The following is a 27,264-nucleotide window of genomic DNA, read 5'->3' on the forward strand; positions in this document are numbered from 1 at the left end:
GGTAGCAGCGATTCAATGACGGTGGTGGGAGCTGGAAATGCAGCTGTGATTAAGTCCAGTCACGTTAATCCTCTGCTCAACCCCCTAGGGTCCCCTGCCCTGCTCAGAGCAAAAGCCAAAATCCTTCCAGCAGCCCAGCAGCACCCCACCCCCACTCCTCTCCTTGGCTGCCTGGCAGCCAGCCCGCCGCGGCTCCTCGCTGTTCTGGAGTAATCCAGGGCCTTTGAACCGCATCGCCCATCACCCCGACCTCTGATGGCAGGGGCTACTTTGGCCTGGTTTTGTCCTTTACGTAAGTGGAATCCTACAAAATGTTCTCTTTTGTGCTGGGGCATCTTTCCCTCAAAATTAAGGTTGTGAGTAATTCTGTAGAATTTTAGATGGTTCAGTTCCACCCTGTATAGTGTTCTCCGGTAAGGAGATGCCACATCTTATTTATCCATGCTATTCCCGGTAAGCATTTGTACCTAGGCTGTTTTAAAGTACCAAAATATAGATATTATTGTTCATATAATACCATCATTTCTGTACTTTAAAAAGGCCTAATATCAGAACCATTTCCATAAGGTGGCACGCCTGAGGGGACATTTGTCGCATTAAACTTGTATCTGACCAGAAGTCCAAGAAGTCTTGTGACCACTGTTACCCTGTTGTTTTAATTCCCATTCGGAGGCAATTGGTGAGTTTGATCATTTATCCATGTTAGTTTTCTTTGGGGACCCTGGGCCATCCCCAGATCTACTTCTGGAAGTTCCTGATAGAGGATCTTAGAATAGGGGGTGGAGGGAAGAGAAGTGGGGATGGGAGAAGCAGGAGTGGATGTGGTAGAGAAAGAGGAAGGAGACCGCAGGCTCACCCTGCCCTGTGTGGAACCTGAGAGATTCCCTTCCCGCAGGACGAGATTTTCTATTAGGACTTCACACCTCACCAGGATAATCGGTTTGAACGTAGACCTTCTTACCTAACATCCCTCCCTGCCAGCCAGGGGGCAGAGGCACCTGCCCCATCTCTCAAAAGCCAACCACTGAGGGCAAAGTGAAGTAGACAGTGTTTCTTTCTTTTTTAAAAAAATTAAACTGGGTCGTGGGCATTACTGGAAATAAATACCAAAACAAAAATGGGGTCATTTTGCTTCAATGTTGAAGTCACTAAGCACAAGGACTGAACGAGGTCATGAATGTAAAGCCTAGCTCACAGAATGTTGAAATATTAAAATGTTAAACACCTCAGTTAAACTCAGAGAGACAGTGCCTGGAAACCTGTGGGATTCACATCTGAGAAGTTTAAACATTCCCATAATATATAGAACGGTTTACCTTGGACCCTGCCAATCCAAGCATCATTGATCAAGATTAACATAATAAAGCCATTCTGAAGACTTTTGGCTTAAGAATACCTATACACTCTTCAAAAACTCTGAGATTAATCATATTAATACAGTCCTGTATTTCCTGCAACATTTGATATAACGTAAACATCGGTCTGTGAAAATTTGTCCCAAACAGTTGAATATCAAAGCTGGCAGGACCAGGAAATGAAGTGTGTTTACAACAGCATCACCTGGTGGCGGGCGTTTAACTCACCAGTGTTAAAACGGGTCGTTGGTCAGTTAGTTTTGTGGGAAAGTCTTGAATTATTCAAAGTGTTCATTATTAACTGTCTTCAGGAATGCACCTCTTGCATAGTTTGGCAGAGTGTCTTGTGCTCATTACCTTCCTCGTGACTAGAAACAGGTTTGGTTCCAAATATACTGCTTCAGCTAAATTCACAGAAATATCCACCTTTTACAAAACTCACCTATAAACTGTAGCCAGCTACCTATCTGTATATTAAAAGCACAGATCTAGCTTAGTCCCTTTACCAGCCATGGGCAAGTTACTTAACGTCTCTGGCCCTCAGTTTCCTCATCTGTAAAATGGTGAGAATAAACTGCCCACTTAAGATAATGCATGTGAAACTCTTTAGTGCTCCCTCTAGCACAAAGTAAATGCTCAATGCTTAAATATTAAGTCAGGGGGAAAAGAGCAATTTTCAAAAGGCTATAGAATAATCCCATTTCTGGTAATAGTAATAAATAAATACTAGTATGGGCATAGAGAAAAACCAAAAGACATAACTTCTGAGCTATTGAAGTTGGTTATCTTTAGATGAGAGAGGTTTTACTTTCCACACTATAAAGGTACATGAGGCTCACTTTTTTACATTAGGCTTATAATTTTAAAAGTTTGGGGGCTTTTTGTACTGTGATAAAACATACATCACATAGCATTTACCATTTTAATCATTTTTAAGTGTACAATTCACTGGCATTAAGCACATCCACTTTGTGCTACCGTCCCTGCTATCCGTTTCCAGAATTTCTTCATCTTCCCCAGCTGCAACTCTGTCCCCATTACACCCTCCCTCCTTCTCCCCCACCCCTCATCCCTGGCAATCACCATTCTACTTTCTGCCTCTGTGGACTGGATGATTTTAGGGACCTCATGTAAGTGAAATCATATAAGAGAAATGTCCTTTTGAAATCATGTAAGTGAAATGTCCATTTGTTGCCAAATCAGGTTTTTTAATGGAGCCAATAGGAGGTGCTAAAGCAATATCTCGGTCCCGTGGAAAACCCTCAATCACTCACTGTTCTATTGCAGAAGTTCTAACAGTGTCATCCATGGACCTCGGAGGGTCCCAAGACACCTCAGGGGGCACACAGAGTCAAAAGGATCTAATACTATGAAGTAATTTGACATTCAACCTCTCATTCTCTCAGGAGTGGAGTTTTCTGGAGGCCACATGTTGTGTGATGTCGTCAAGGACAATGCTGGGCCCAGATGACCATCCCACTCAGTTACTAAGTAAGACACGAAACACAGTTACCAAAGGTGAAGTAATGCTTCTCACATAATTTTCTCTGGAAATTTTGTCATTTACCATGAAAAGATATGCTATTTATATTAACATGTAGTGGTTTCTTGTTGTTCCTCTCGAATTAATGTTTTAATTGTTTTAAATTCTAATATGGTAATTATCAATAGGCATAACCCCCATACACAAAAACTTTTGAGGACCCTGAATAATTTTGAAGAGTGTATAGGTATTCTGAAGCCAAAAGTCTTCAGAATGGCTCTATTATGTTAATCTTGATCAATGATGCTTGGATTGGCAGGGTCCAAGGTAAACCGTTCTATATATTATGGGAATGTTTAAACTTCTCAGATGTGAATCCCACAGGTTTCCAGGCACTGTCTCTAATCTCCTGTAATCTGATTATCAAACTCTGCCCGCCAGGCATCTCTGCCACTCCTACCCACCCACCACCCACACTCAGAAAAAATAACCAAATACTCCAAAACTCTCTTGATCCTAGCTCAATTTGCTCTCTTCTAAAACACCTGCCCCACCCACACGTCATTCTCTGTAAAAGCCTTTTCCCTCACTGTGATGATGTGTAAGGAGTAATAAACTTACCAGTAGTGAGTGTGCATTACATTTATCGCCATGGATAGATGGGAGTGCTCATGTGAAGTAACTCAGTAAATAATCTCAGAGGAGATCAGCTCTCTGTCATCAAAGAACCACTGGGCTAGAATAAATGTATATTCAGCCGTCCATCCAACCAACCTATATTAAAGGAGTGTAGTGTTACGTCAACCACATTGCAGTAAGGTATGCGTGCGTCTATGAAAGGGGTGCCAAGTTCCGCCCTCGGGGAGCTCACCCTCAAGAGGGGGAGACAGGCAAGCACCCAGTCTAAAGGCAGGTAGAGCTGACTGAGCACTAGAAAGAGAAATAATGCCAGATGGGGATAAAGCTGGGAAGACTTGGGGGCAGGTGATGCATTGTGCGCACCAGGCATCGAAACAGCAGGGGCACCATGGCTGAAAGACAAAGGTGCCTAGAAGATTCCAGAAGGAACGCCGAGTTCCCAGAGGCTGTTGTTATAAATGAGAGGAGAGGGGAAGCCAGGGGTCAAGCCTTGTAAGCGAGCCTCGGCAAGGATTTGAGGTTTTATTCTGTGTGGCATGAAGTCAGTGGAGGGTTGGAGCAGGGATGAGAGTAAAATCATCGATAGTTTTCTTTAAAAGAGCCCATGTGGAAATTCGATTGAAGGAGAAAATGTTAAATAGGAAAAGGGGAGACTGGAGACGTTCTACGTGGTTCAGGTGAACAGGAGGCAGCTTCGATGGTGGAATGGGAGGCTGGGGTACGTCCGGTCATGCTCCGGAGGAATAGAGGCGGCAGGTTGCTTAGACTAGATGGGGAATGAGACAGCGGCGGCCAGGTGCCGGAAGGATGCTGTGCATGGAATGCGGTGGGGAGACAGGGTGTGGTGGGCTGCCTCCAAGGGGGTGCGTGGCGTCCAGATGCCAGTCGGCACCCAGATGTGGAGCCAACTGTGAGTGACAACAGGGCTGGGGGTGGGACCAGGGCTTTAAAGTCCTGAGATTGGACCAGTGCGGACAGAGCTCGGAGCCCTGGGCCCTGAAAGGTGAGAGGCCTGGAGGGAAAACCCTCTGTTCCTAAAAACCCCTTCTGGAGGGGATGGGGATTAAAGGGCAAATCCCTGAGGGCTGAGGGAGGTGACAAATTAAGGCAATGCCTGAGAGATACTTCGCTCAGGAACATTTCAGTAATCATTAAGATGAGACTATAGTTGCCAGTTCGAATCTATTTTAGGTCACGTAGAATTCCAAATCAAAAATCTAGGAAGCTTAGATAATTTCTCACTCTTTAATTTTGGAGTAAATAAGCAGCAGCTGATGTTCCTGGTAGTCGTGCAGACATCTCAGCCCACCTCTAGACCCACCGACCAGACTTGAGGAGGTTGGGACTTGGAAATACGTGACTGGTGGGTACGGCCTATAGCAGCTGTAGAAGTTCGGGGCTTTGATAGGTGTGCCGAAGTGGTTATGAAATTTCACTGTGATGAATGAAGGGCAGTAACGTGACCTCCTTCCTTGGTAATAACTTTATAAACTCACAAATTGGAAATCTTGTCAGCCCTGCTTCTCTGGTCTATTTTGCCATTACCCTAGAACATAAATCTGTCCCCATCATTTGCCTGAACACCTTCAAAGGTCCCCAGTGCCTTCACCACCAAACTCAAATCCTTCCCAAATTCAATACAAACTCTTGCCTCAACCCTCCAAACTCGTCCCAGGAGCAGCAGCTCTCCACCAGGGGCATGTTCCCCAGGCCATTTGGATTGCCTGAAGACATTTTTGGCTGTTACAACAGGAAAAGGAAGGGGTGCTACTGGCCTCTAGTGGGTAGAGGCCAGAGATGCTGAACACCCTACATGCACAGGACACCCCTCCAACAGAGGATGATCTGGCCCCCAAATATCAGTAGTGGCCAGGTGAAGATCTCTGCTCTGTAGCCACGGCTGGTCTCCTCAGGTCTTCAAATACATGGGACTCCCTCCAACCCCAGAGCCATGCCCACACCTCACTAAGGGACACTTTACTAAAGGCTGGAGCTGCATGACCAGCCAACTTTTCTCCTTCAGCTCTCGGCTTAGAGCCTGCACCGACCACAGCTTGTTGATTCTCTACATTCTTCGGTCTCCCATGGGTTCCTTCCACTGTTGCAAAGTCATAATTGGGTCTGTTTGCCAGTTTCCTGTCCATTTTCAGCACTGCCACAGAGAATGTTAGCTCCAAAGTAGGAATTTCTATTGCAGTTCATGGGATCATAGCCCCCAGCACTAGCCCTAAGCACTTAGTTAAAGCTCAGTAAGTATGCCGAGTGAATAAAAACAAGCTGGCCACAAACTTTGCTTGACCTCCCCAAATTAGTTTTTCGGTCATTTAATTTTGGGGAGAAACGTGTACTCTTTCATTCTTAAGAAAAAATTAATGAAATAGGGCTAAAACCAGCCTGCAGTAATGTGCACTGTATGCTTTGTATGAGAAGGGATGTGAATATACCTGCATATATGCTTATTTTTTCAAAAAGGAACAATGGAAAGATAAATCAAAAACCAATTTTTAAAAAGTCACTTCCAAAAAAGGAGGAAATAGGCTTAAAGAGACGGAAAGGTATACTTCCCCAAACATACCTGGTTTTATAGTTTTGACTATGACACTTCTACGTAACAAAATTATATTAAAAAGGGGAAAAAGCAGTGTCTCGAGATGGAAAACAATGAACCTAACAGTACATGAAGTTGTCAGCATACCCACACAGATAAGTAACTGCGCAGACTTTATAATCCGTGACGACATTCCTTGAGTGGAATTTGCTCAGAGACCAGTGAACACAGGGAGACTTGACTACTGCCTCCCACGCCCACCCAATAAGTTCCTGAGTCAGCAGACCTGGGGTCAGCCTGACAATTTGCATTTCTAACAATTTCCCAGTGATGATTTTGATAGTCTGGAACTATAAGTTGAAAAATACCACTATATACAAGTAAAACTACATAAAAAGATCTGAAAGCTTCCCTTAGCAACTCTGCTAATAATGGCATCATGACTTGTTACCAGATAACAGAGTAGGATGAAGTCACGATGTTAGTATCACCAGGAACCTGGATTTTCAGATAATGAATATAAAATCAAGAAAGTAAAAATCTCAATTAGAAACAGCAGTACAATTCATTGAGAATTTTTTTCCCTAAAAAGCTTTTTCCTGTTCCCTCACCAGAACTGCACAGGAGCTAAAGGAACCCAGCAGTAATGAATGCTACCCCAAAATTACCACTCCTAATTACCACTTCCCATAAAAGGAACCCGGGATCCTTGGAGAAATAACTGTCTCCAGGTCCTGGTCAGGCAACATTCAAGATGAGGTGGAAACTCTTCCCATGACAAAACCTAAGAAGCCTTCAGACAGTGTCTCAAACACACTGAGCCAACTTGGGAGTCCCTGTTGGCCAAAGACAGGAGCATCAAAATGCCTACCATTGCTTAATCGAACGTACAATACGCTCGTAACAAAAAATCGGTAAGTTCTTGCACCATTCATGTCTTAAAGATGGACACCAAATTCATTATTCTCAAAGCTGGTGAATCAATGGAAAAATCAAGCATTTATCCTTCTCTGTTCAAGGTATTTCAAGGTTACCCAATAATCACAAGTGAGAACTTCTTTACAGAATTCCAACTAACAAATGCATAAGGAATGACAGAGCTTTACCTCTCTACATTCCTAATGTTCATAAATGGCTGCTAAAATCTAAAGGAGAAATATTGATGGGGAACTTTATAATGGCTGGTTAGTCCACAACCCGACACACCAAACAATATCACTAAAGGTTGGAAAAGCAAAATACTGTATGTGTCGTAGAGCCGCCAGCTCTCCAAAACTGAGCTCAAATCTACTTTAAACCTGTAGACTTAAATCGACCAGTTTATAAGACATATAAAAGCTGAGAAACAGGTTAGATGAAACCACAAATGATTATGTGAAAACTTCTACAGGACGAATGACCCAGTTTCTTCAATAAACTTCATTGTGCAGGGGAGGCAGGGGCATGTGGGAGGGGGGGTGAGTGGGGAGGTTAGATTAAAATAGGTTTAAGATTAACCTATCAATTAAAACAGATTATATCAATCTTGTTTGGATCCTGATCACAATTTACAACTGTAAGACGACATTTTGGACACAACAGAGAAACACAGATACGGAAATTGGTTGTGAGAAATCCTTGTCCATTTAGTTAGGTGTGATCACGAAAAACCCTTATCTGTTAGAGACAGTACTGAAGTACTTGGGGGTTGAAATTAAATCACATCAAAGATTTGCTCTAAAATACTTGGAGGGGGTGTGGGGGCACTGCAAAGACTGGCAAAATGGGTCTGACAGGCATGTGTGGACTATTTCCTTTCTCCATTACTGTGCATTTTAAAATTGTATTTATGAAAAGTTACATAAAACAAAATCAGAAACCAGGAACACACAATAAAGACCAAAACCCCAGACTGCAAAACACCAAATCTATATTTACATTCACATATAATAACATAACTTTAAGCTGAAATATATCATAAATAAAACAAGTAATGTCTACTGTTGGACAACTTAAGTATCAACAATTAAAATAAATCAAAATGGAATGAAATAAATACATAAACAAAAATCCAACGGACTGTACCTCTATTATATGTACTGTTGTTTCAAAGAAAGAAAAAAAATACATACAAAACCAGTAGTATCCCAATATATAATACTGATGGATAAAAAAACATTTTGGAGTACAAGGGCTGTAGAAAAAGAAACTGGTATTTTTTGCAGTCAGAAATGTGGATAGAAAGGAGAAATCTGAAAGTCCCCACAATTTCAGCATAACATGAATTGACTTGGTTTCAAATAGATTTGGTGATTTTTTTTTAAATACAGGGCTAAACTTCAGCCCTCTATTATTAAGTATCCCCTTTTAAGATTTACATTTATAGTCACAGCAAGCTTTCTGTAACACTCATTGGATTAGGCAAAGATCAAGTTAATCACCTTGCAAGTGTGTTAATCTTCAAAAATAGGCTATAAAAGTGCAAAACTATGAAAACAAAAATCTAGATTATGTACATATGGCTCAGCTTGTGAACAGGAAATAAGGTAAATAGTGTACACTTTCCTGATACAAAGCACTTCATTGCAATGCCAGCAGACCGATCCCCAATCAGGTCTCCCTTTAACACAGGAGTTTAAGACTTCTCTATCAAGTACGCCTCATGTTGCATTATGAAAACAAAATAAAAAACATCAGGATTCTTTCAGGACTTTTCCCTTTACAGTGCAAAATTATTTCTGAAACAGTTTTCTTAATAAAATATTCTGTGTTGCTAACCCCATGTACTGCTGAATACACTCAGCCATGGATTGCATATTAAGGGAACAAAAATTTAAAACATCTAGCAAGCCAGCTGATGGCTATTCTCTCTTTAAAACCTAAGTTGTATGTGCACTGAGAAAAACACTGCTGCTTCAAAACAACCAAAAATGGGAAGACAACTGAGGTCCAGAAACAGATGACCTCTTCCCCAACTCCCAGAAGGCTCAGCTGGCGGTTCCTTATTCAGTATGTGTGTCTGTGATTCACACGAACATGTCAACTGTTAACCCAAATGACTGACACACCGAGACTTACAAATGCAAACCTAAAATTTACCCAAAAACCTTCATTTCCTTTAAAATTGTTTCTAATATATGTAATTCACATGTAGTAAGTTGGCATTTCTATTTTCTAAATATTAATTTAGGCAAATGCTCAGAAAAATGAATTTTCCCACAAATTATTACTTTGATAGGAAACAGATTTAAGTAACTCCACACACAATTTGGTACATCCACTGGATATTCGGCTGCTTTGCAGAGAAAATGTTTCTCTGTAGACACATGGCAGTTAAAAATCCCACAAATACCCCACTCCCTCAGAAAAGGACTGTGGATCTGGACTCTCCTTCAGTTGATACTGAAATTTGCAATCCAAGGGCACCAAAATCAGAATGGCTGACCTCAATTACATGCAGCACATATTCATAGAGGGTCAATACTTCCGTTAACAATTTTGTTAAGACAATAGACGGCAGAGGATTTACCATAATACAAATAATTGAAAAACAAATTTTTTTAAACATACATTTTAAATGAAAGAGCACAAATAGCAGAAACTGCTCAAAGTGATGAGCTACTTTAGAAAAAAAGAAGACACACAGTATTTAAACAAGGTTACAACTTATGCATTTACAGATTTTTACCTGAGGTGCAAGCATTATATACTTTCTCCCTACCCAACCCACCCACCCCCAATCCAAATGATTCCTTGTCAGCAGCGCTCAAGTATGCAAAGAACTCCACTTATTTGGTCAATTCTAAAAAAAAATATTATTCAGGCGCAAAATAGAGATTTCCGTCTCCATTTGTGAACAATTCAACTGTTCCAGCTATAGTTTTTTATTGCTATTTGGTTCAAAAGTTAGAACAGCTTTACAAAACCGTAGTGTTCCTTGTATATCGTATGCACAGTGCAGTCACAGCTTAACTCAGTAGCTTTCACCGTTTGCTTTCTCAAAGGATGAGCTAATTTAATCTGGCGGAGGGTACACACTTATATCCACCAAGACCTATGGGGAAAAAGGTTTAAAAAGTGATTAAAATAAAACACAATACAACTTAGAAACACCTTTTACTTCTTTTTAAAGAAAAGGGTGTAATAAATAAATAGAACTAAAGGGATCTAGAACTGCAATAAGGTTCCACTTAGGCTCAAATTCTGCAATCAAAGTAACAGGAGACTAAATAGATGATGCTGTGCTACTTAGGGGATGCTAATTCAGACTTAAGAGTGATGTAACAAAGGTAATTCAAGCAAGTGTCAGAATTTCTATCACAGTAAGTCTGGCAAAGGCAATTACCACCCACAAGAAATTGCATGTTTGTACCTTATGAAAGGAAAATACATAGCACGGACCAGGAGTACTTTTGACAAAACAAATGACTTACAATTACCTCCCTCCAGGAGGAAGGTGCATGAACCATAACATCATTTGTTCAGCCAACATCTACCAACTTTTATCCATATTCCTGGCAGTGAGGTGGGCACTAAACAAAGGGTCTCCCTCTCAAGCTTTGCTAGCAGTGAAGTCAGACACAGGGTAAGATGGGCAGAAATGGGTATGAACCACCACAGAGGGAACACAAATGAGGAAGCCCCTAGCTCCCAGCACACATTTTGTAGAAATGACGTGACCTGCTCCAGAAGTATCAGAAAGAGATTGTTTGGCAGAGGGTGCGGGAGGCATGTTCCGGGTGGACGGAAACGCAGAGAAGCCCAGAGGCTGCAGGAGACCAGTGCTGGACAAACGGGCTAACCATGCGCCGTTACTGACTGGCTGTAATGTATCGTGCATCTGTCCTCCTAACCCATAGACTGCTTCCATGTTTTCCTGGGGAGTGGACAGAATCTCATTCCTGTGACGACACCATCTTACTCACTCATTCTGCTTATAACGTCTGACGGGGAGAGAACGTGGTAGAGCTGCTTGTGCCTGATGTGCCCCGGGTATGTCGGGGTGAAAACAGAAAGGAAAGATTCTGCCCTGAACCATGACTATCTTTTCATCTCTGGGTCTGGATCCAGCAGGCATCAGTCAGAGGCTGCCGTGAGTATGAGTCCTAGTGTAACCAGTACATGGACATCACAGCCTCGACCCAAACTCGGAACTAACTAAAACTAACATGCATGTAACTCCAAGGCTACTTACTACCTGAGTCACGTGGGGAGCTACAGTTAGATACACGTGCCATGTGAACCAAAAAGTCAAAATAAACCCACTTGCTCCTATGCCAATCCCCTCCACAACAGGTAAGGATTTACAAAGGTTTTGAACAAGCTCCTAAACTGGAGGACTGGGGCAGAGGCTCTCACGGTGCAGGTCTAGGCCAAAAACCAGGCAGAGTGAGGCACTGGGCAAGTTGCACGATCCAAGCCTCAGTCTCCACATCTGTAAAGTGTGCACAGGACCCCCGAATCCAGGGCTTAGCAAACTTTTTCTGGAAAGGGCCAGAGAGTAAGTATTTTCAGCTCTGCAGCCCATGTGGTCCCTGTGGCAATTACCCAACTCTGGCAGTTTAGCACAGAAGCAGCCATAGACAGGAGGTAAAAGAATGAACATGGCTGTGTGCCAAAAGAACTTTACTGACAAAAATAGGGAGGACAATTTGCTAATTCCTGACCTAAAGCCCCCTGGTGTAAAGGATTAAATGAGGTCATTATTATAAAACACTTCATTGACCATTTAGTAAATTCCAGTTGCTATTATACATTCTTTTATATTTTCCATCATCACTGATATCCAGACACCCAGAGCACTCTCAGTCTTAATTCAAAATTAACATGAAAAGCAATTTTACTTCATGTTGTATTGGTTTAAAGCTAGATGGTTTCTCTTCAATTAAATAAAATCAATACACTGTATATGCTCACCTTTCTTCCCCCAAATAGGAAGTTAAGTTTTTTTGTCATTTGGTTGATAATGTGCATTCCCAATAAAATTCTCGTAGTTTCTCTTTTGTAGCATGCTGCTAGATAAGTGTTGATAGGACACAGGCCTTTTTCCTAATTTAAAAAAAAAAGTGTAGAAGGGCATTCAGAATTCAGTTCAACAATTAGGTAAGATGTATTTGGGGAGTGGGGGAGGGTCCTGACTGCTAATGTGATCAGAATATATCAGCCACACACATGAAATTACAGCAGAAATGTCTAAGAAGATTTGTTAGCACAGAATTTTAAGTCACTGAAGCTAAAATCATCTAAGGACATGTCATCAAGAATTTTAAAAAGCCAAAAAAAAAAGGTAACATAAAATATTTTAAACTTAAGTGCATCATAAACCAAAACTGCATAAAAGACAAAAACACCAATTTAAAAAAGGGCTTCATTTGCAACACAGAGCCCTCTCTCTTCAAGTCGTGTCCATTTTAAGTGAAGGAGGAAAAATGCATTCCTTTAATCAAAAGGCTGCAAAATTTAATATTTCATTACAATTTTTATAACATTCACTGGAGTGTGTTAAAGCAATTGTTTTTTAATTTGGTATCCGTACCAGATCAACTGTCATCCAGCTGTCCTGACAGAGCACAGCCCCCAAACAGAACCTTAATTTGAAATACAAACTGAGAGGTTTCAAATGGGTTGTCTCTGGGGCTGGCACAGACCTACAGTTTATATCCCACAAAGGCAGGCATGGTTTAATCCCGTTTGCCAAGTGGGACAGACTGATCCACCTTTTACATGCACAGGCATGGGCCGGACACATCTAGGAAACGCAGCCAGGAGGAAGCAGGAGCTTTAAAACTATTTCCAGGGGAGCAATCCAAAGTATCCACAAAATAAGGTGACTTTTAAAATTCACTTAACATTTAACAAAGTCTAGAATATAGATAAGGTGGTATAATTCTAGAAGTCCTAACATCACAACTGGTCAACGATGATTTAACCAGCAGTTCTTACACTTTATGCTCCAGGCAGGCCAAGGATCTTCAGGGATATTTCACCCTCTTGAGTCCCCTTATGGGGGCATAACAGGGCTGCTGGCAATTCAAAGTGACAGAAGGGGCATTTTGTGGTCTGACAGAGTTCAGAGTCTGGTGGGGGTGGGTAAGCATGGACAGAAATGTCCCAAATCCCAGGCGAGGCTGGGGCTGAGGGCTGGGCAGCCAACAGTGTGCCAGGATAAAACGAGGCCAATGTGAGAGGTGAGCCGAGTCTACGTGCACCTGGACCTTCCACAGCGGGCCAGGAATGGGCCGGACTACGGTCCTGCCCTCTTTACATCACCACCCCAAAGGGAAAGAAACCAAAGTAATTGGAGAAACTGAATACTCAGGGGTAAGGTTTTGTCTTGTAGGGCTGAGTTTGGGGTCACAACCATGGCCGAGTCTAAGAACATGTTGGGTGTCACCTGGCCCCCACATCCACAACTCCAGCAAGCTGGGCCCAACCGTACCTTCCAACGCCGGGCCAGCCGTGGGGCTACCCGCGGGGCCGCAGGCGAAGAGTGGCCCGGAGCCCCCAAAGGGCTTCTGCGCAGTCAGCAGGCCAGCGGGCTCCGCCTCACTGGATCCCATGAACCTGGGCTTGGGGGGCAGCCCTGCGGGAGGTGGGCACACACACTCTTGGGGCAGCAGCGACGGCACCCCACGCACCACGTGGTACTTGGGGAGTTCGAAGCCCCGCCGGTAAGTGGGCCCCGACTGGTCCCCATCCAGAGATGCCGTGCAGGGCTTGAGCCTTTTGGGGAGCGGCTCCCCGAATTCGGGGGTGGCACGGCCGCAGAAATAGTCCCTCCCCGGTGGGGCCCAGGGCGCATCCCGGGCGGGCTTCAGCCGGGTCTCGGGTCGCCTCGCCTTCTCCGGAGCAGGCACCTCGGGCAGCGGCCGGGGCGCCTTCAGGTTGCTGGGTGCTAAAGTGCTGGTGTCAGGCCCCGGTGGGGGCATCCGGCCCGGGCCTGGGGGGCTCGGCTTGGCTCGGTTGGCCGGCAGAGGCCTGGGCTGCGCGGGCAGGGCAGGCTTGGGCTTGGGCTTGCGGAAGGTCACCAGCGGAGGCACGTCCTTCCCCTGGAGTGCGGGTGGGCACCCGGTGCGCCTGCTCCGGAGCGAAGACTTGCCTCTGCAGTTTTTGTTAATGTCAGGGTTGTACTTATGCTCCAGTCTCTGGTGCATCATTAAAACTTCAGGATAAAACGTCTTGAAGGTACAAAATGGGCAGGTGATGCTTGGGATTAAACTTTTGCTCAAAGAAATTGCCGGGCAGCTGTGCAGAGCCCCAAGAGATAAGTTCAAAGGCTTCTCTTGAGAGTCCTCCTTGCAGTTGGCCGCAGCCTCCGCCCTCCTCTCCCGGCGGCCGGCCTCCCCCTTGGCCTCCCCTGACGGGGCGGCGCCGTCCGCTTCAGTTCTGCAGGTGAGGTCACTCGGCGCAGGTTTCACAGCTGGCCTCTTCTTTAACTTGTCCAAATAAGCTGGCGCAGGAGTTTTGATCATTTTATCAGCACTGTCATTGGTTGCATTATGAATGAAATCCTGAGTATCTCTGCGTACTGGTGAGAGGACAGCGCTGCCCAGAATGTTCTGGAAGGCAGCGGCCATCCCCTTAAATTGCTTTGTGGGTGGGCTGCCTTTAACATCTTTGGCACCATTAGAAAATCGTTTCGAATTTTTGGTTTGCGTGTTGTGGGCGGTGAGTAGTGCATCGTCGGCGTCCAGGTGTTTGCTGGCGTCCCTGGCCTCGGGGGCGGTGTCCATCTGCTTGTCCCTGTGGTGCCTCTCCAGGTGGTACCGCAGGGAGGTCTTCTGCGCTGCAGCATAGTCACAGAATTCACATTTGTAAGGTTTTTCACCTGAAACAAGAATTGTCACTATGTTACCCAAGTTTATGAAACAGGCATCAAAGCAGAAGACTAACCTGGAGAGAAAACCACTCTTTCCTTTCTGCTCATCTTCACAACCACGATTTTTCATGAGCTGTTTTATCACCCTTATCATACCGAATATTGGAAAATGTGAACACATCTTGAATTAAAACAGTAAAACAGCACACTTTAAGCTTATCTAATTTATCAATTGCCCTCTGGAAGGTGCTACCACCATCCCACTCTTACTTCCCACAACCAGGGCGCAGAAAACTGCCCAACGTCACACAACCAGAACGTGCAAGAGAGGAAATTCAAGTCCCCGTGGCCTCCTAAACCATTACATCATAGCTGCTTCTGCAATCTAAGGACAAGGCTACTAAATATATTCTCATTTCATTCTAAAAAAAAAGGCTGTGGCATAATAAAACATTAAAGAGATTTTAATAAGATGAGAGTCAGGACACAGTGGTAAGAAACTAAACAAAAAGCTAACTTCAAAACAGCAAGTTTGTTCAAGTTACAATGACACTAAAAGAACTGAACTGACAGCTGCAATCAACACATTACATGTTTATGCTTAAGCTTTTTCAAGGATCTAACAGAGTATTTGAACAAAATAAGACACAGAACTACATAATTCTTTGAATACATGCTTTCAAAAAAAATCTTAAATTCTTACCTGTATGCGTTCTGAGATGAATATTGAGGTAATAATTGGAACGGAAAAACTTTCCACAATAACTACATTCTCTTGAGGACGTAAGATGCTTTATTTTTCCTCCATCATTTTTGTCTGAAAGCAGAAACAAAAATACTTATGTGAGAAGATAGTTCAAGTACATGAGGAAGGCTAGGTGGCTTAACTACTGATACAAACATCTTTGGAAAGCATACAATAACCTAGGGTTGGTTGGCATAAAACCAAAAAGGCTAAAAACACACCAAGTGTTGTTTTGAGGTTATATGAAGTTTTGAAAACTTCCTAACACGTTTTTGTTTTGTTTTGTTCTGTTTTTGTTCGTTTTTTTCTGAGGATAGCAGAGTTTGATATTAAAGATTCAGTTCTTCATTTGTCTTAAACCCAATAAAGACCACATAATAGTCCAAATGCACGGGGCAGCTCTGTGCTCTCCCAACAGGTCTCAAAAGAGCAGACCTGGCAACTGAGGCAAGACTGCAAACGCTGGCTGGACCAACCAGCCTCTTCAGAATAAGGACTGAGAAAACTGAGCTAATATGAAAGACCAATTTTCCCAACCACCAAAGAAAGTTTTTTATCTTAAGATTAGGCAAGTTACCACTAGAGGGTAGCAAGCACAATTTAATCTTTACAGAAAATGAAAGACTGGAGACTGGACAAACACCCAGGAAAGTTTGTCAAAATTTAGCAGCTTTGGGGAACAGATAGTATCATCCACAGGCACCCACATGGGCAAAATCATATCTGACAAATCAGAGTCTGCTGCCAAATTACAATGCATTAAACTTTCACCGTCGATCCCTGCAGGATGATCAGGACAGTGAACAACACTGGGGACACTAATTAAAGGATGATTGTTCTTCAAACACCAGCCCTCCAAAGACAATTAGGTATGCTGCAGTTAAAACACCACTCTCCAAACCCAAGTGTGAAAGTTCCAGATAAAGCCCTGACTTCAGGTCACATCACAACACATTACAATGGTAACAACAGAAGTCATCTCTTAAATATGGAAAACCTGGTAAGAGGCCTCTCCTCTACTCCTCCCGCATTCGGCATTTAGATATTAAATAAACCTATATTATTGACAGCTTACTGATTTATAAAAAGCAACTTACAAGCAAACCTTAGTGATCCTCCAGATACAATGAAGTCGATGGGACAATCCCTGACGCCTCTAAACTCCCTGAGGAAAATGTATCCACCTATGACCCAACCACCTCATCCAACTGTGAGACAACCTCTGCTCTAAAAAGGTGTCATGACATGTATAATTATTACAATTCATAAAAGTTGGAAAAAATAAAATATTAATTTGCCTTTTGATCTTCTTGAAGTAAATCCAAAGAAAGCCAGGTTGACAGTAGTAACACTAAGGTAAATCTAGAAGACCACATCATACTACAGATCTAGGAAAATCCATTCCCTAAACAGAGAATGTCCAGCTTTCTTACAAACACACCCAACTAGCTGAGTTTGCTATAGCTGAGCCTGCACCTTATTGCAATTTCCTACTTCCAACTATGTGTCAGGATTTATGGTATGTTGCATCATATCCAATAAGTTATGAAATGTCCGTATTTTAACACAAGGGACCTGAAATGTCTGCATCTGCCTGGTTCCTGCTCCTTTAGCACAACCTTTGATTTTCAATGCTGTCCTTTAAAGGAATGTGAACTTTTTATAAATAGGCTGTTGAAATCATCCTTGGGAGATGGGAAGACAAGGGTGGATCAACCAATGTTGCAAACAAGGAAATCAGGGCAAAGAAAGGTTAATCAACATGTTATCAGTCACAGAACCACGCAGTGGTAGAACCAGACTAAAGGCAAGTCTCGGCGCTCCCAGCTATTATCTGGTACTCTATCCACCTGATGACCTAGCCCCAGTCTTCTGCCTGACTCTTCCGGCCACACCACCTCAGAGCAGAATGTGACTGGCCATTTCATGTCTGCCAGTGCACTGGGGCATCGCCCAGGCCCACTCATCTGTCCACTGCTGCACCTGAGGGTGCCCGCACGCACAGGGATCACTTAGAGAAGCCTAGAGGTCTGTGTTTAGAGCCCCTTTGGGGATGGCATTCAGACAGCATTACATGTTTTCTAGACTGCTGAAAACGGAAGGTTTTGTGTGCTAAGCGCTAGGTCTCTTGTGTCCCAAGAAACTGAAAACATTCTAAACATTTGATATGAAAACTGCACATCCATCACGTGATCAGAACAAACCCCGGCTTCCGAGAAGCGCAGAGCCCAGTGTATCATCTGGTCAGCCTCACCCTGGGCCCCACACACGGAGTCTTCCAAGACCAACACATGAGCAAATTACAATGAAAGAAGGCAGCACTGGTCTAAGCCAAGACAATTTTGTAAATGATAATGTTTCTCTAAGACTAATTCATGTTCTCATCATTCACTTGTTGATTATGCAGGGGCTTTAACTGTTTCCAAGCAGCAGAATCCTTTATCCAAACAAAATATTAAATGGACAAGAGAAGCCCTGTTTAAGTGAAGATGGGCAAGATCTGAACCACAGGTGGAATCCTCTGCCCTAAACAATGCCCATTAGGACTCAAGAAACACTAACGACAAGCCTTCAGTGATGGCCTCCACTTCCTAAGAATGCCACCAGTACATTAAAAATTTGGGTTAGCAAATGAGGGTTCTTTAAAACATCTGATGCATTCACTTTTCCCTTTATTTTACAAATTGTTTTAGTTACTGAGCTATTAATGAATACTAGACCCCCACACATAAATGACAGGGTACCAAGAAGTACCAAATGGTCAAACATCTAGTATTTTTTGCTCTGGTTTATCCTTTCCCAATACCTTTTGTGACCACTAGAAATCCATGTGGAATAAATGTGTGAGCTGGGCCTGGACAGAAAGGGAAGTTTCCTGCATGTAAAGATAACCTGTTTTCATAGGTAACATCGGGAATGCCAGAAAAACATAAGCAAAGGCCAGGGTCTCTTAGCCCTGATGCTGCTGACATTTGGGGTCCTATCCTTCTGGCGGGGCTGTCCTTTGCAGTGTGCACTGGGTCACTGGGTGCCAGCTCACATGCCAACACAGTTGTGGTGACAAAAAGTAATCTCCAGATGCTGCCAGACATCCGCTGGTGGCAAAAATCACCCCAGTTAAGAAGCACTGTTTAGGGGGATGCACAAGTTAAAATGGGTGTGTGGGAGGCTCCTGTTAGCAAAACAAAAGCACAGAATTTTCAGAACAGGAAGAAACCTTGAGAGTAAGGAGGCCTCCTCATTGGCCCTGTTGTTCAAGAAATGAGAAAACTAAGGTCCTGAGAGGTTCAGCGACTTACACCGGAGTGGCTCCGGGAAAGAGCTTGGACTCAGACCCTCTCCTCGCACCCCCAGCCTGCCGGTGGGGCCACTCACCCAAATGGAGCCCTTCTGGAAGGCCATCCTCGGAGCCGTCCTCAGAGCCACCCTCTCGGTCAGTGGCTCCATTTTCCTCCACGGTGGTGGTCAGGTCTGGAGCACACGTCCTGGGCCGCCTTCTGTCTGCGGCCATGGTCGGCGACTCGGCACCCACCCTCCGGTCCTTCTTGTGTACCCTGGAGTGCAGGACCAGCTGGTGGTAGGTCCTGAAGGCCTTGCCGCACTCGGAGCAATGCGTCGGCTTCTCCTTGGCACTGGGCGACTTGGGGTCTGCATCCACGGAAGGCACTTCACTGCTGGCGTGTCTAGGCTTCTCTTTATCTTGTGAGAGGCCCGCACAACCGCTTTTACTTGTTCTGGACTTCCCAGAACCTTCGGGATGGCTTTTGTTCACATTCCAAATTTCTAGAAGCTCTTCTCTCTCTGAGCACGAATCGTCATTGTCGGTGCTCCCTTCTTGCCCTGGATGCTCCTTCACTTGTCGGCAAATGGCCACCTTCCCTTTGGTGGCCAGCTGCCATGCCTGGTAGGTGGTGAATGGGTCGAGCTGAGGTATCCATTTTGCAGGCGTCTTCACGGTTTCAGGGTCAGATTTTGGCCTCAGGTTTAAAAACTGCAAGAACTCTTGCCCTGGAGATGGCATCCCCTCCTGCTGAGAGTCTGTCTGTGCGCTGCTCGTACCGGAAGCTGTTTCTTTGGTGTGCATCTTCCTGTGATCAATTAGACTTTCCTTATTCGGAAACAGGAAGCCACAGACCATGCAGATTTTGTAAGGAGATGAGATGCTCTGGGCTGTGGACTCCTGCACCACCTCGTTGATGGTCGCGGGGCTCCCCGAGCCAGCCTGCAGTTTGCTCTTGGCCCCGGACTTGCCTGTGTGTGTTCGCATGTGATTTTTAAGAAACCACGGCTCCTTGAATCTTCTTCCACACACATTACACCCGTAAGTGAAAGAGTCCTTATGTTTCTTCATGTGGATCTCAACGTCGAAAGGGACCCTGAATGTCTGCCCACATACCTCACAGCTAAAATCTTCATTTTCTTTGCAATTCTTCTCCTTTGGAGGTCCTGTTCTCACTTGCTTCTTATCAAGAGGACTGAGATATTCTGCTTCAACACACAGAACTGCTGGTTCACAAAGTGTAGGCCGATGTTGCATTAAGACATGTTTATTAAGGTCTTCTGAATGTGTGAAGGTCTGATCGCAAAACATGCAGTCCAAGGGCATGTATCCTTCTATTTGGATTGAGTTTTTTTCTTGCGTGTCTCTGAAAGGAACAGTGGCAGTCCCTTTTAGTGTCATGGCATCCTCTATCTCCATTTGGCTGCCAGGAGAATTGCCAATAACTTCTGATCCATCTAGATACACTAAAAGGGACTGGGTTGGCATGTTTTCTGTCACTTTAGGATTGCATATAAAAGAAGAATCCGGTTGAGGAATTACTGGAGTTGGAATAAGGTCACTTGTAAGACTTGTCATTCACAAAGCCCAGCAGCCCTGGGCTTCAAAACTAGAGCAAATATTTGTTATAAAAGTTCAAAAGAAAGTATGTATTCCTCTAACTTCTTATCTTCAGAAGTCTTAGGAAGCTCAGTGATACAGACTATCACTGGTTCTTTCCACAAACAAGTCAGACAGACTCCCCAATGCTTTGATTCAAATATGAGTCAGCACAAAGCATTAGTTCTCTTTGTCTCCATTGGGTGATTCACTTGAGCAAGTCAATTCCAGCAATCTGGAGACAAGGGATTTCCAAAATCTAAAGAGACAAAAATAGAAATGGTTAGCTAGAACCAGAGAAAAGAGAAGGTGGGTGTGGATGATTCAGAGGTCTTTCCATGCAGCAGAGAAGGCACCTCATTCAATGCTTCACTCGCAACCACTAGAGTGCATCCTGGTAAACATGTTCATTAATTACATCATTAGCACTTGTCCAATCAGTACACTACACTTACCAAATCGCTATAATTTCATCCAGTTAAGAAACTAAAAACACAGTGCTTTAATGTTTAAATCTAAAATGTACAGTTTCAGGACAGAAACTACAAATCCAGAGACTCTAACAATTGTGAAAAATTACAACTGAAGCACTTCAGGTAAAATTTTCAGAGCCTCAGTTTCAAATTATTTTACATATAAACATACAAGAAACACAACACCTAAAAAGTACATTTGAAGATTACAAACACATAGGTCAATAACATAAGCATACAAGACCAGAAATCTTTCCTAAAATTCCCATTCAAGAAATACAGAACATCTCAGAATTGTTGCTCACCTTGGCCAAGGGGAACCTTGATAATAATGTATTTTGTTTCAGTGGATTTCTAAACCTCAAATCCACAGCCCAAATCCCAGTTTGCTTCCAACAATTTTCCACCTTCAACAAGCATCAGGGTAGGGCTTCCTTGTCCAAACAATAAATAAGAAAATACACAAATCTACCTTATGAATGTACACATTTAAAATAAAATCTTTAACACAGCACAGTCTTTAATCAGAAAATGGATCCTTTCATTTTTAATCCACCTCTCACATTATGCACTGGCCAGGTGAAAATGGATTACTTTGTTTAGAAGCTCATTTTCACTCTTGGAGAAGAATTAACCTCTACAGTCAATACCCTCCACCTTTATGGCAAGCACAGAAAGGTTTTTAAGTAGTCCCAATTTCTTTGGCTGAAGTCACTTAATTCTTCCCAAGCACACAAAAAGCCATGCAAACTACTCCCACCAACAGCAATGTTAACAAAAAATTTTACTTTCCTTCTCTCCACTTCCTCAAAGAGCAGGGCCAGCTGGCTCAGAGAAGACGAGGAAACATTTCTTCCCCTTGTTTGCACTCAAAAAGGAAAATTCTCATGCTTCTTGCTATCTTTAGTTTTCAATAAACCAGATCTTTAACTTAGGCTTTTCTAAATAAGACTGCAGATCAAAGATTAGGGTAAAGAAAGAATGTACTCAAGTGTTTTATCTTAATTTCTCAGTCTTTTGTTGTAATCACAATGGAGGGTAAACACACCCACTGACTACCAAGGAGGTGGGATATAATAGAACACTCCAGAGACCTGAGTTCTAGTCCTGCCTACATCACAACCTTAAAGTTGTCACCACCACATACCTCACTTTTCTCTACCTAACACAGACAGTGAAATTATAGGATCACTCTCAGAGTCCTAAAATTCTATGGTTCTGGGGGTAGATCTCCATCTGTGGAAAGACATACTCAAAAGAATATTTAATGAGTAAGCTAATCAAGACATTTAATGGTATTTGGACGAGAATGATAGTTTAGGTTTTTATGTAGTCATTTACTCATTCAGTAAGTACTGACTTAATGCCAGTGTCCTGGTAATATTTTAACTTTAGAAATTAACAGCACATATTCTAGAAAGGCAGTTATCAGACTCTGACAACTCTCCCTTCACTGGCCAACAGCTAAATGAGAAACAGAAACAACTCAAGAGTTCTACACAAAGCTACAAGGATTAATTTCAATTTGAATAAAGAGGGTCCTTTATTTTAGACCCTTTCTACTTTCTGATGCCAAAATACCCTTTTGAAAAAATGAAAGAGTGGCAATCGCAAATAGCAGTTTTTGTTTAATGTCCTAACTTGGCAAAATCCAAGCCAGTTCTCCCTAGGTCACAACCTCAACTTTATCTTTTGTCTTTTTCTTTTTCTTTTTTAAAGAAATTTGACTAGTCTGTGACGTTTTTAAATTTGGGGGAGCTCTGCTGTTCTATAAATAATCTTTCCCCAAAAGACACCAACCCTAAACTCAACCTCTGGATGAGAAACATGATTTGGGTGCATTCCTATTATTTATCAGCCAGGGTAATGGCATATGCTGGAAATATCTGTCTTAGAGAGATGGTTTAGTTTCTATTTTTAATCTCTGAAATGTTCACATAATCCAGGTTAAGTCAGTCATCATCAGTTTCTAAGGATTGGTAAAGGAGGCACAGTGGGAAAAAATCTCAGGAGAAAGAGGAGCTTCAGTTTTGTCCCAGAGGGTAAATAGGATGGAGGCTGGGAGGTGAAGGGAAGGAAGTAGAGGAGGAGGAAGTTGTGGGCCAGGAAGTCTTCCAGTAGGGTCGGAAGACGACCCTCCCAGGCAGAACTGAGGCACTGCCTGCAGGGCAGCTTCTGGGCCAGATTCTGACAGCCATTAATTGTGCTCACCGTCCTGAGCACCAGACTACCATGCATCACAGCAATCTACTATTCACGCAAAGGCCAAAACGTGGGTCATTCCTTTAAAGCAGAGACCCCACCGGCCTTGTTTGCCACTGAACCCCAGTGCCCAGAAGAGGCCCCTGGCACAGGCCCTCAGTGAGCACCTGGTGAACAAATGGACAAACACTCCATCATCCGTACAGGTGTAGAATCAGTATTCGCACATCCCTGGCCACAGCCACCAGCCGTAACTGATCTTAGGGTAAAAATTACTGTTCAACAAAACTTCTACACAGCTATGTAGGGCCATCATTGGATTATCATTCTCTACAATTTCAAGAGTATAATTTTAAAATCACATATAATCATACTGTAAAGATGACGGGCACAAGCAAAACTCCATCACTTGGATCTACAACCACCCTCCTTATCGACCCACCAAAACAAAAATGTGCAGCAAACTAGGGAAATCTCTGATAAGCAAACGCCTTCAACTCTTGACTTAGGAACTGTAAGCAGACAAAACACTTTCTTAAGCTGCAATACATCACTTAAAACCAACCTGCTGAACAAAAATATAAAATCTTTAGAGTGAGTTTAATACTTAAACAGGAACAACTTTTGAAAAATAGCAGACATTCTAATCTACTGACTGTTAATAACAAATCACCATTGTAATCGATTCGAGTGTGTATGCACACACACAGCCTTCCCAGAACCTTTGCCTTCCGCATGTAGGTCACACAGAAGCCAACAGAACAAGGATGGCACTGCTAATAACTTGTCTGTTTTGACAAAGCAGCCCAGGGTGTTAAGGAGGGCATTACAGCCCAACACCTACAGTCTAATGCTTTTAGTTTGCAGAAAAAACATTCTCAACACACTTGGTTATTGAAAGGTACTTCACAAAAATGTTCTTCAATGTTAAAGAAAAAAAATTTTAAACTTTACTCAGATAAATGATAGCACTTAACCTTCAACCATATACCCCAAAGCACCTAAGGTAAGAGGTTATCCAGTATAACCTGATATTTTGAGAGAATACTAGGATATAATTTATATTTTGATTACTTATGTAGATACTTTCTTTTAAATTTACAACACAACCTTTGGGGGGAAAAAATAGAAAGCGCATTGTTGTAACTGCCTAAAATATAAGTCTGATTTCTTCTGTTGTGTTTTTTAAAGCAGGTATTCATTTGTGAGTAAACCTATGTGAATTCTGCCACAGCTGTAGATCTTGAGATCAGCAAATATGACACATCATGCAATGCTTAATGAAAAAGCACAACTAGGTAAATGCCACCTTGGTGACAACTGCTCTAACTTGGAGAGACTGTTCTTTATGTACAGATGTACTCAAACTAGGAACCTTCAGAGCCAGCACACCTCTACTTCAGCAACAGGTTACCTTACATTTCTCAATATGGAATATTTATGACCGTGGTATGGTATTCAAAGTCCTCAAAAACCCATAGAAATTGTATTTACAGCCGAGTAATTCCTACACATCTCCACCGACCCCACTCCAAGTTATTTAAGTGTCCAAACATGGGATCATTAAAACATGCAAGCTAAACAAACTGCTAGTCTCTGGCCAGTTCATTTGCATCCTCTGAACTACTAAATTATCTCCCAGATCTGGCTAGAAAACAGTGTAAGTTTTCTATAAATTTCCCTTCTGTGTTTTACACATACTACTTTTTTTTCTTAATCTGACAGGCAGAGAGAGACCTCTATGTAGTAGTCTACAGTAGCAATCAAAATCTGTAACTTTAAATCCTTCAACACTATTCTAAGGAAATCACGAAGGTCACACCCATGAGCTAGTCAACCCGACTTTCCTAATATCTCTGCGGAAAGATGCTTAAAAGTTGTCTTTAAACACTGAAAAGATGGTTAATGAAAGAAAAAGTATAAAATATTCAAAAAATATTCTACATTACCTAAACTATTCAAAAGTAAATGATTTGTTCAAAGGCAAAAAGCTTGGCAAGTTCCTATAGGACATGGTCTCATGTAAGTGCTCAGTTCTAAACAGGATTAGAGACCAAAGTACAATAAAAATGTAGTATTAGAATTATTTGAGTGTCATGATTAAAAACTGCCTGATTCATTCCAAATCAGTTAAGGTCCATTAGAGGATCTTAATGTGAACTTAAAGCACCACACATTGGTTTTAGTTTCAGTATTATCAATATTAACAGATACTAGTCTGTAAACTGGCTTTTAAAAACTCAATCTTGACTTGAAAAAGAAAACTAAGAGGGAAATGAATACAAAGAATTTCAATTAAGGAAGATTAAACATTGCTATCCATGAGTCTATTATTTATTACTCCCTTAACCAGCGGTATCTTAAATATTTTGAAAAGATTTTAGATCTTTAGATTCCTGTACAGAAGAGTGAGAGGTCAATGAACTAAAAAATTAAATGGTTCTATCTTACCCTGTATTCTTAAACTCTCTACAAAGAAAACAGGCATGTGTACACGCACACACACACCACAGATAACGGTATACAGAGACTTACAAATACCTACAACCATTTTAACTAAACCACTACCCTAACATACCTACACTTTTTTCCCCACAAGGCTGAATGGTGCATGTTCTTAATTATACCCAATTTAACTAACTTCAGATTAAATATAAACATGGGTAATGCCTCTTAGAGGCATGAGGTCTTTCTTTAACACCATTTAAATATTCCCCTATCTCTGTTGAGTAAATACTAAAGTTAGTATGTCTGGCTCTTTGAAGTCACCTGTTTGCTTTCAAAATTTAGAAAAAAAGTCTCCCTTCAAATAACACATACAATCACTGTTCAGTATCTGTATACTGAACTGGTAAAAAAAAAAAAAAAACTTAGCCCTGATTTTGAAAACACAGAAACACTTCTGTTTTAACAGAACTGTTTTAAAGTTATCCTGACTTGATACAGTTTGGAAGAATAAAAGCATTTCTTCTAATGCTGACTCAAGAACAAAACATATCTGGCCTCCCAATCTCCAGTCCATATAACCATATTTTAAATTCAAAAGGTTTCCTGACACTAGAAACTAATTACACAAAACACTATACGAGGCCATGTGAAGCATTAGCATCTGACTCCTAGGCAGTTCTCCTGTGTGAAATGGAAGAATGGGTAGTCAAAAAATCAACCTTGGTACCAAGTTTAAGAACAAAAGCTAAGGTAGTAAAGTAATTCTTTCATATAACTTACTCAGCAGTCTTTTCAGATTTAGTAATTTTATTTCTCAACTTGTCATAAAATTACCAAACTGGCCCTAAATTTCCAGTAACTCAGTTATGTTGTTACCCTGGGCAGGAAGTAATGGGATGGTAAGAAGAGCCAGTCAACAAACGTTCAAATGTGAAGTTTTTTAATGAGCATTCCAATGTTAAGCATAAAAGGGCAATCTGTGAGGGCAGCTGGCTGACAGGGGCTGCCCCTCCATTTATTTGGAAGACAGATTTATACAAGAATTGAGCTTGCTCATCAAGAGCTGCAGATTTTAGGAAAGGATGGTCCCTGTCCCACTTCCTCAAAGTAAGATTTCTATGTAGCCTCATGGTCTCAATTCAAAATCCTTTGCCCCGCCCACCACTGCAAATTTGCCTAACTGTATCACCAGTGGCAGAAAAACAATCCAGATCACCTTGTTCCTAAAAGCCAACATTTCAGGTTTTACGCTGCCCCTCCAAAATGAGGCCATGCAGTTATAATGATCAAGCTTCCCTCACCCAAACTGAAGAAATTTCCTGCTGTCTCCATGTAATTCATTCTTGCTCCCATGTCTGTTTTAACTAGCTAACACCCCTCCAGCCCAAATCTGGAGATAGGGTCCACCAATCAAGACTCTTCCACTGTTGCCAGTTCAGTTTACAGGCTATAGCCAAACCCTTCCCTATTTAGATTATTTGCTATGGTTGGGATTCCTTTAATTCCAGCTCAGTAGCTGGTCTGCAAACACCTCCTAGGTTTTTATTTTGTAATAACCTCAGTAATTTGAAAACTATTCTGTATATTCCATTAGTCTTTTAACTCAAAATCTCACAACACTTGTTTTATTCTGTTGGAACACCCATCAGTTTATACAACTGTCTTGTATTTTCATTTCTACGGTATAATTCTAAA

The 27,264-nt window shown here is 42.3% G+C and overlaps 1 protein-coding gene across 8 annotated transcripts in view; it reads right to left on the minus strand.

Moving 5' to 3' along the window:
• Positions 1-7,917: 7,917 nt before the first annotated feature.
• The window catches only part of ZNF217 (zinc finger protein 217), a 35,506-nt gene continuing 16,159 nt past the window's right edge, over positions 7,918-27,264 (minus strand). For 7 of the 8 annotated variants that reach the window (XR_008998026.1, XR_008998021.1, XR_008998022.1 and 4 more), the window contains 4 exons: positions 18,943-20,705; positions 15,526-15,639; positions 12,947-14,831; positions 11,919-12,052 (listed from right to left, as the gene is read on the minus strand). Coding sequence is in view for 1 of the 8 variants with exons in the window: in XM_036901938.2 (XP_036757833.2) it covers positions 11,943-12,052; positions 13,443-14,831; positions 15,526-15,639; positions 18,943-20,425 (3,096 nt within the window). In the remaining 7 variants the exon portion in view is untranslated. Of the gene's footprint in view, positions 10,059-11,918; positions 12,053-12,946; positions 14,832-15,525; positions 15,640-18,942; positions 20,706-27,264 lie in introns of those variants that run through there. The other variant, XM_036901938.2, reaches the window with a different exon arrangement.

Source organism: Manis pentadactyla, chromosome 5 (genome assembly GCF_030020395.1).
Source record: "Manis pentadactyla isolate mManPen7 chromosome 5, mManPen7.hap1, whole genome shotgun sequence".
NCBI classification, from domain to species: Eukaryota; Metazoa; Chordata; class Mammalia; order Pholidota; family Manidae; genus Manis; species Manis pentadactyla.